Here is a 10,142-nt window from a genome sequence, read left to right on the forward strand (position 1 = left end):
TTTATAGAATGAGGATATGTTATGAAATGTCATTGCAAAATCTTAATGGTTTAAGATTAAATTTGAAAACTACTTCATGAATTGAACCTAAAGTGAAAATTAGCATATTGTAAATTTTGTAAAAATGCACACAGTTGAATTTTTACATGGCCTTTTCACTTGGCTTCTGGTTATTTATTGTACCACACCTGTTTATGTGGGCCATCTATCTGTTGTACGGATGCATGGATCTGATTGGTCTGGCAGGTGCACCTCTGATTCTGAGCAAGATCTGATTGGCTTGTGTGTTCGAGGTGGGCGGGGTCTTGAGCTAATGTCTGAGAAGCGGCCAAACTGGATCTGGATTCGGAGCTGGTAGCATCGGGTCTGTAAAGCATTTTTGTTTCCTGCTGTGATTAAGGTGAGTTTACAGTGTGTTGAATAAATTTCATACTGATTTATAAGTATTTCAGATGTAAAACAATTATGTCTACATATTATCTCAGGCAATAATTGATCCATATATAATGAAAAACACATATTACAAAATTTCTTGGCACGACTTGAATGTAAGGATCAAAAGATTGTTTCATTTTCATTACATGTTATTATGTAACCTTGTTATTTTAAAATATATCTGTACCTTTTATTCATCTATTTTAATACAAATAAAGTAAGTTTATTTTATTCAAAGTAATTAAAATATTTTCATGGCTTAGGTTAAGTATAAAAACCCTAATTATTTTTCAACAATTTAATTTTTTTTAAGAATATGCAAACTTCTACTTTGTTATATTCATAATGTAGTTTTCAAAATATAAAATGCATTTATATTTTGCCTTTTAGTTTTAATTTATTTTAATTTGTTTCTTTTTTAAATGACCATATTTTAAAGTTATCCAATAATGTTAACAATAAAACAGAAAATTTACATAATGTAGTTGAGTGTTTTATTATGTGCATTATGTATTTATTAAGTTTATTATTATAAAATATATATATAATTTTTCATTAATTTTTTTGTTTTTAATTTCAAGTTAATAAAATATTAAAATGTAAATATTTAATATTTAGTTTTCTTTAAACTGCAGCAAAAAAATTATATTCTACAAAATAACTTTCTGAAATTCATAAAATCATTATGCAGTTTTCTAAATATAAAATATATTTATATTTTACCCTTTTAATTTTAGTGTGTTTTTCTTATGAATGTGCACGTTTTAATGTTTAGTACAAGTTAAATTGAAAGAAAATGAGACCTGTTGCTTTTGGAATTAACTGAAATAAAAAAAAAAATTAATTTTTTTTTTTTTTTTACATTTAAATAATTTCAATAAATATATTTAAATAGATTTTATTTACAATTAAAATAATTTCAAGAAATAAATGTAAAGTTTTTTACATTTTAAATAATTTTAAAGAAATAAATGTAATATTTAAAATTTATAATAATTTCAGGATTTTCTTTTTTACATTTCTTACATTTAAAATAATTTCAAGAAATAAAATTTATGTTTTTTTTACATTTAAATTACATTTAATCATTTCAAGAAATCAATGTAAAATGTGTCATGTTTTCTCTGAACTGTGTGTCAGAAAGTCAGTGAATTAAAGAGAATAAAATAAACAAAATCAATGTAGATGTAGGAACAAAACCACAGAGTGAATGTATCATTTGTTCAGACTGAAGTGACACTTTGAGGTGCAGATGCTCATGTGTGTGTGTGTGTGTGTGTGTGTGTTAGGCTGAAGGTCAGAGATGTCGAAGGGTTTAGTGGTGCTGGCGTACAGCGGGGGTCTGGACACTTCCTGTATCCTGCTGTGGCTGAAGGAACAGGGCTACGAAGTCATCGCCTTCCTGGTAACACCACGCTTTACTCTACATCATCGTTATTCAACCCTGCGGCAATATTACAGATCACTTCCTTCAGGGAAGCTCAGCACTGTTAATGGGAGACCGTTGAAATGCAGGAAGTGTTTCATGAAATGATTTTAATTGCCTGCTTGGGGCTTGTGAAGACTTGCTCTTGGGAGTGTTGGCTCATTCTGTACACTGTTCTGGGTTTCAGGTGAAGCTCTGGTTGATCTAAGGACAGCCGTGTGTGCAAGCACTGACATACTTTACTGCAGATATATATATATATATATATAGTGAATTCCATTTTTGTTGAAATAAATTGTTTGCTTGAATTTTTATTTGAACTAGTTGAGCAAATTTTTTGTCCTAGTAAGTTTGTTACTAATTTTTTTATAATAATATTATTATTTTAATCATCTTCTTTTTCATATTATTAACTTATTAACTTTTTATATTATTATTTATTAATTATATATATAAAAAAATTATATTATAATATTTCATATTTAGAATTTTAAAACATGTTAAAATATTTATATTTTTTCCTTTCCTTTTAATTTCAGTTTTAGTATAATTTTAATAGTTTTTTTTTTTTCTAACATTGCATATTTGTAAGCTGTCACTGTGACAACATGCCCCATTATTGAGGTATTTTTTAGGAATTAAAATGTATTGAAAATAGAAAATGTGCAAAATTAGTCTTTTAAACTAAATTGTTCTATGAATTATGATTGATGATCAGCTGACTTTCTCAGACCACATTGCTAAAACTGTCCGATCCTGCAGATTTGTTTTATTCAATATTATTTATATTTTCATTTTTACATTAAAGTTTTAGTAATTTTTATTAGTTTCTAATATATATATATATATATATATATATATATATATATATATATATATATATTGTATTCATTTTAATTTCAGTTTTAATTGTAGGTAATTGAAGCAATTTGGCAATTAGCTGAAATAATATATATTTAGTTCTATTTCAGAACAGACAGGAAGGTGATGCACAGGGACACAAAAGAGTTTTTCAAAAGCATCAAGGTTTTATTAACAATAAATTAAAACAATTTGCATTAACAATTGTGAATAGTGTGATTTGAGGTCGTGAAAAACAGTGTCTAATGAAATCAGTAGAAAATGTACAGCTCTTTCTGAGAGCATTAAAAGTAAATCTACCTCACTAACGATATAAATCCCCTCTTTATTACACTGAAGGCCAATATTGGACAGGACGAGGACTTCGATGCTGCGAGGAAGAAAGCAGAGAAACTTGGAGCCAAGAAGGTAAAGGATAGAAACTCTCCAGACTGTGAGTGTGTGTTCATGTGCTTCAGGTGTTCATCGAGAGCTCTGTGTGTGTGTGTGTGTGTGTGTGTGCTGCAGGTGTTCATCGAGGACCTGCGCTCAGAGTTTGTTCAGGAGTTCATCTGGCCCTCGGTGCAGGCCAATGCCGTCTATGAGGACCGCTATCTCCTGGGCACATCCATCGCCCGGCCGTGCATCGCCCGCAGACAGGTGCAGATCGCCCGGAGAGAAGGAGCGCAGTACGTCTCTCACGGAGCCACAGGAAAGGTGCTCACTTCAGAATAAACCTGTTTTCAGAGCGTTCCCTTCACACGTACTTCAGCAGTGAACTGGGTTTGGTTCATTAGAAATGTTATGTACTGTTTGTGCCAATGAAGATTGACTTATATTGTCACATGGCGAGCATGATTTCACCAAGTACAGCATGTTCCTGGAACAACACTCAATCAACCAATCAGAATTGAGATATAACTTTTCAGGAAATATCTGTTTTAGGCTTACAATCAGGATTAGGTGCTTCTACAGCCTTGTTAATCAGATATCATTAGCCACTGATTTCAAGAATAATTTATGAGTAGGGTTAGGTTTAGGGGTAGGGATTGGGTTTATTCTATATCTTTGGACAATAATGTTGATCCAGGAACATTGTCATATATATATAAAACTTTATAGGTTGCATTTATAGGTTGCTTTAAATGCACCATCATGCAATTTTTTTATAAAAACAATAAAGTTAATGAAGTAAAGAAGTTTCAGCGTTAGAATATTGTTTTACTCCAGTCATTATTTTCTGAAGCCCATCTATGAAATGCACACCTCAGATGTTGTGAACACACAGAAGGGTGTGAGGGGATGTGTGTGTGTGTGTGTGTGTGTGACCGGTTGTGTTGTGTGTTCTCAGGGGAATGATCAGGTCCGCTTCGAGCTGACGTGTTACGCTCTCTATCCTGAAGTGCAGGTGAGATCAGATCCATCAGGAACTCATCATCTGTGTGTGATCCGTCCTCATGTCTGCGTCTCAATCCTCAGATCATCGCTCCCTGGAGGATCCCAGAGTTTTACAGCCGCTTCCGAGGAAGGACGGACCTGATGGAGTACGCCGAGGTGCAGCGCTAAAATACAGCCTTCTGAGAAGAAAGAAAACTCAGATTGTGCTCAGATTTACAGAGAATCACAGACTGCAATCAGAACCCAGGGACTTTTATTATTGCAGATATTTATCAGATTATTTCCAAATGTGCCCACTAGGGGGCATCAGAAACCTTCGGAAAAGATTTAAAATGAGACAAAACATCTAAAAATGTTGAGAATTAGAGAGAATTTTAAAAGTGTGATTACTAGATTTTTCCATAATGATTTTGTTGTTGTTGTTGTTGTTAGAAATGGCAGAGAAAATGCTTATTTAAATTATTTGCATTTAATTATTTAAAACAACTAGAAAAGTCTGTACAATTACATATTCATGCATTCATTAGTCATAAAGAGTGAACATGCACTTATTGAAACTCCTGAAACTACAGAATTATTTAAAGAATTATTTATATACTTTAAATTGTAAAATATTTGTTAAATATTTTGGAAGATCTTTGGTTATTATCTAGGACTTAAAAATGGCAGATCTAAAAGATTATAGTGTTATTTTAGTATTTTTGATTTTGATTATTTTTTTTACTTTTGTGTTTCTTTTTTTTGAAATATGTCTATATAGTTTTTATTTAAAAAAAATTTTATTGTAGTTTTAGTTTTTTAGTACTTTAAGTTTTTATTTTTCATATTTTATTTATACAATTATTATTATTATTATTATTATTATTATTATTATTATTTTACTTAATTTTATTCATTTATACATTCACAATAAGGAAATACAAACATTATCAATGTATCACTTTAAAATAATCACACAAGTAAAGATATTATTAAATACATTACAGTATTGAATACTTTTTAAACACTATTTTATACATTTTACATAAACAAGTCCTATTCGTTCCCCATATGAAAACAATAATAAAATCCCCCAAAAAAAATTAAGGATGGAGGAGAAAAGAAATAAATAAGAAAAAATATGATTTAATTTCAATTAACAAAAGTGTTTTTTTTTTCTTCTGGTTGTATTTTGGTTCAGTGATTTGGGACGCTCTCCTGATTCAGTGCACTAGATGGAGCTCCAGTCTTTCTATGTTTTTTTATTTGCTGAATTTCCTTTTCTGATTGAGAGTTGTGTCTGTGTTCCTGGTTCAGAAGCACGGTATTCCTGTTCCGGTCACTCCGAAGGCTCCGTGGAGCATGGATGCCAATCTCATGCACATCAGGTGAAGTCCGTCTCAAAGAACACTCTCTGTTTTCTTTTCTGCTGTTATTGCATTAAAAAAGAGAGAAAAAAAAGTAATAAAAATGTCTTTTTTAACAGCTATGAATCTGGAGTTCTGGAGAATCCGAAGGTAAGAGATCTTCATGATCAAAGCTCAGGAATTTCAAAACATATAAAGCAATGAAAGCTGAGAGGTAAACAAATAAACAAATAAACGTTCCTCATGTGAATCTCACAAAAAACTGAGGTCTGGATCATCAAGTCAGTTCAGATCCATTCAGAAAAAACTGGCATTAACATGATGGGAAGAAAGAGAAACAATCTCATTCCATTTCTTCTATTTCTAAATTCATTGCAGTTCTGACTGCTTTCAACAAGCTCAACAAACCAGCAATGTTAGTTCATTTATTTATTTATTTTAAGTTTGTTGTACGAACATTAAGGGATTGTTACAATGCATGATTTTGAAAACGTCATAGAAACGTTACTTTTGAATATTCTGAAACAAGTAACATTTAAAAATCGTCAAGCCTCAGAAAAACGTTTCATGAGCAATGTATAAATAACGTTTCTGTGCCAACGTTTTGAGAACGGATCAATTAAAATCTTGATTTAAAAAATGAGAGATGATCATCTAATAATCACAGCGATTGGCATGCAGTGAATCGTTCCGTTAATTCTTTAGTCTCATGATTTTGATCAGTTCAGTTCATGCAGTTTTTAATATTTAGATATTTTCTGTTGATCTGATGCTAAATTCATTGTAGATGTTTTTGAGTCACTATTTCACTCTGTTCTACATTTTGCTCAGATTTTACCTAGATTTTATTCCTCTATTTAATAAAAACTGGTAGGCTAGTTCCTTAATTTGTACATTTGATGGGGATAAAAATAAATGATCTGATTGCATTTTCCGCAGTTTTACACAAATTGCGTTTCTGACTGTATTCACCGCTAACAAAAAATGGACCGAAAACAGTTTTAAAAGTTATTGAAAAATTATTTCAGGAAGTTCAAAATGTTAGGTCTTTTTCAATGTTTTCATTTGGGCTTTGTTTAAATGTTAAGGGGATATTCCATTGTACAATTGTCAATTATTATGGGCACTTTCTTCTGAATGTTAAAAAACGTCTCAGAAATAAAACTTTCCATGAACATGAACTTTAACGTTCTCGCAAGATTCTCTCAGTGTTATGAGTTTTCTGGTCTTTAATGTTCTCAAATGGTTAACACAAAAACATAGTTTATTCATTATTCATGGAATATCTCTCATTGGACGTTTGTCTAATGTTTTTTAAATGTTACAAGTTGTTTCAGAACATTCAGAGAACATTAAAAGTAACGTTTCTGTAATGCTATTACAATGATACATTGAAACCAAACAAAAACATAAAAAAATAGATAATTAAAAATGTTTTTTATGTTGTATTTGCATATCTAGAATGCACAACGTTCATCACAGAAACCTTGTGTTTTACACATGCATTTAAAGTGAATCCGACACCAGATGCATGGATTTATACATCTGATAAAATGCTTCAGACTCTGCGCGCAAACAGCGTTTGGACTCATTCTACCCATTCATTTGATCCTTCCAGATGGTTCTTCACATGGCTTTTAAGGCCATTTCACCAATTTTAGTTCATATAATTTCAGTTGTTTTAAGATATAAAGTCAAAATTGTAGATATAAAGTCTGAATTGTGAGATAAAATCAAAGAACTGTGAGATAGAAATTCAGAATTGTAAGATATAATGTCAGAATTAAGAGATAAAAATGCAGAATTTAAATATAATCTCAAAATTGCGACATATTAATTCAGAATTGTAAGATATAAATTCAAAATTGACATATAAATCAGAATTTGGAGATAATAATGCAGAATTGCGAGATAAATTCACAGAGAAATTTAACTTTTTTATTTGTTTATCTCGTGACTGAAACAAGCTTCCATACGAATTGCTTGCGTTCTTCTTTTGTGAGTCTCTTTGGATAAAAGTGTATGCTGAAACCATAGATGTAAATATATTAAATCAGTTTATTGTTCATATTTGATCATTTATATATACTATTATAACCATGCAGGTGTGTATTTTCCACTCTGTCAGACTGAAGAGTTTTACTGATGTTACTCAAGTGTATGAGATCATACGAGCTCTTTTCTCTTGATGAATCGGCTCGTCTCACTAACAGCAGGTTGTGATAAAGATAACTGTTGAATGACTGTTGAATTAAAGCCGTCGTTTCTGATGTTCATCAGAATCACGCTCCTTCAGATCTCTACCAGATGACCAGGAACCCAGAAGATTCACCCAGTGAAGCAGATGTGCTGGAGATCGCCTTCGCTAAAGGTGAGTGAATGTGGCTCAATGCTGGTCTGTTCAACACTTCACACAAATGTGCTGCAAACTGCTGTTTCGAAGCAACACATGCACAAATCTCATGCTCTATGATGAGTGAACTATTTCTGCTATCTAACATTAATTGCAGGAAGAAATTTTTTGAATTACCAAAATGTACTATTACTAGTTCAATTAATTAAGGTTAAATCTAAATAAATTGCATGAATGTAAAATCCTGACCTCCCGTCGCCGGCCCGCTCCTGTAAAGACCTGGTTTATCTTTCTATTCTGCTCCGTCTTTTCTTTTCCTCACTTTCTCAGCACAGAAAAAAAGAATTTTAACGACCAAACCTTGTCCCTCTTGTCATTTTAACCCCCGTTTCTTTGCAACGTCTTCTCAAAAGGAGAACGGCGCGAAAGATGGGGAAAGAGTGGAAAAATGTAAAGCGGTAATTTTTCCTACAACTGTGTCTTGTGTCCTATTGTTGCTTTTCTAACACTTGAGAGAAAGAGTGTGGTGCATGTGGAGAGAGAGAAAGAGAGAGAGAGAAGGGGCTGAGAGACTCTGTGTTTCATTTATTTGAACTTTTAATCTAATTATTAACTATTTGAAGGGCTCTTTTGGGTGCCCTGTGGCCTAAGGACTCTGGATATGGGAATGAAAACTTGGCGTTCGAGAATATTTGTCAAGGCCAAAAGTGTCATGATTTACTTTTTTCCATGCAACAACATTTCAAAGTGACTTTTATTTTTCAGAAAGTGCAGAAAATGTCATGAGAGTTGACCTGTGCCGTATTGTGCAGTCGAACATGACCAGGGTTATTATAGTTTACTCAAACAAAAATTACAACTAAAACCTTAAAAAAAACTATGATTTTTATTCAGTTAGTTCCCAAGGAAATCTTTCTCATTTTTATTTAGTTGAACATAGTGAACTAAAATAACTAAAGTTAAATAATAAAATAAAAGTGAAATGCATACATCAATAAAAAACAACAACATGAAGAACACACAAAGTTACTAAAATGTTAAATAAATAATTAAAATATAAATATGAATATAAAAACGAATTCAAACTATTAATAAAACTATAATAGAATCTCATTGATACTTAACACTGTAACGAAGCACCATATTTGATATGAGAGAAATTATTATTGAATAGCATCTTATGCTTTTTTGGAGCTTGACAGACAGATTAAAAATTCAAATGTCAAATTTAAAATTAATATTAATAACTAGGTGAAGATTATTATTTATTTATTTACGATTTACAATTATTTACGATTAACAAGTAACTAGCATGTTGTTAGCATGGTTAGCAAGTGACTAGCATATTATAAGCATGACTAGCAAGTGACTATCATGTTTTCTAGCATGATTAGCAAGTTACTAGCATGCCGCTAGCATGTTTCTAGCATGATTAACATGTTATTACCACGATTAACAAGTAACTAGCATGTTGTTAGCATGATTAGTAACTGACTAGCATATTATTAGCATGAGTAGTAAGTGACTATCATGTTGCTAGCATAATTAGCAAGTTATTAGCATGTCACTAGCATTGTTTCTAGCATGTTACTAACATGTTGCTAGCATGATTATCAAGTGACTAGCATGTTGTTAGCATTATTAACAAGTGACTAGTCTGTTTGTAGCATGATTAGCATGTTACTAGAACATGTTGCTAGCATTATTAGCAAGTAATTAGCATGTTATTGGGATTTAACATGGTTGTCATTAAATTAGCAATTATTATTGAATAACAACTTAAATTTGAGTCTGTTCTACTCAAACGGTCATATGACTGTTAGTCTATGTACTAATATAAGGAAACGTTTATGCTGTTTTAGGAACTTTTTGAAGAGGCGGTTTCTGTGAACTGTTATTGATTAAAAATTCAAATTTTAAATTCAAGTTAATGTTTAAAACTACTTGAAGATTTTTCCAATTGTCCTGCATGGAAAAATAAACAACGTTAGAGTAATGACGTGAGTGTGAGTAAATAATGATTCAATGATTGTCATTTACAGCTGTGAGCAGGTGAGCAGGCTTTCCTCCGTCAGCGTGCTAAATGCTAATCAGACCCATGTAGGGATCTTTTCTTTCTCCTTCTAAAGTCTTCTCCGCCCTCTTTTCCTTCAGTCCCCCCCCCCCCCCCCAATCCATTCGTATCCTCCGCCTCTGTCTGGCCTCTGAGCCGCTCACTTTATGCTATAAGTCAACTATTCAGCGTGATTTATGTTTGGGAGTCGAGTGTGTTTGCGCTGACGGGGGGGCTGGAATACAAGCAGACCGATCTGATCACAGCCACGAAAATATTTAAAGACAATTA

The 10,142-nt window shown here is 32.0% G+C and overlaps 1 protein-coding gene across 1 annotated transcript in view; it reads left to right on the forward strand.

Moving 5' to 3' along the window:
- The first annotated feature begins 254 nt into the window (after nucleotides 1-254).
- LOC128014934 (argininosuccinate synthase) overlaps nucleotides 255-10,142 on the forward strand; it is a 20,668-nt gene continuing 10,780 nt past the window's right edge. The window contains exons 1-9 of the mRNA XM_052598719.1: nucleotides 255-400; nucleotides 1,725-1,840; nucleotides 3,062-3,130; nucleotides 3,230-3,418; nucleotides 4,053-4,109; nucleotides 4,181-4,255; nucleotides 5,396-5,466; nucleotides 5,565-5,595; nucleotides 7,726-7,816. Coding sequence (XP_052454679.1) covers nucleotides 1,739-1,840; nucleotides 3,062-3,130; nucleotides 3,230-3,418; nucleotides 4,053-4,109; nucleotides 4,181-4,255; nucleotides 5,396-5,466; nucleotides 5,565-5,595; nucleotides 7,726-7,816 — 685 coding nt within the window. The 5' untranslated portion in view covers nucleotides 255-400; nucleotides 1,725-1,738. The remainder of the gene's footprint in view (nucleotides 401-1,724; nucleotides 1,841-3,061; nucleotides 3,131-3,229; nucleotides 3,419-4,052; nucleotides 4,110-4,180; nucleotides 4,256-5,395; nucleotides 5,467-5,564; nucleotides 5,596-7,725; nucleotides 7,817-10,142) is intronic.

This window comes from Carassius gibelio, chromosome A5 (assembly GCF_023724105.1).
Source record: "Carassius gibelio isolate Cgi1373 ecotype wild population from Czech Republic chromosome A5, carGib1.2-hapl.c, whole genome shotgun sequence".
Classification (NCBI taxonomy): Eukaryota; Metazoa; Chordata; class Actinopteri; order Cypriniformes; family Cyprinidae; genus Carassius; species Carassius gibelio.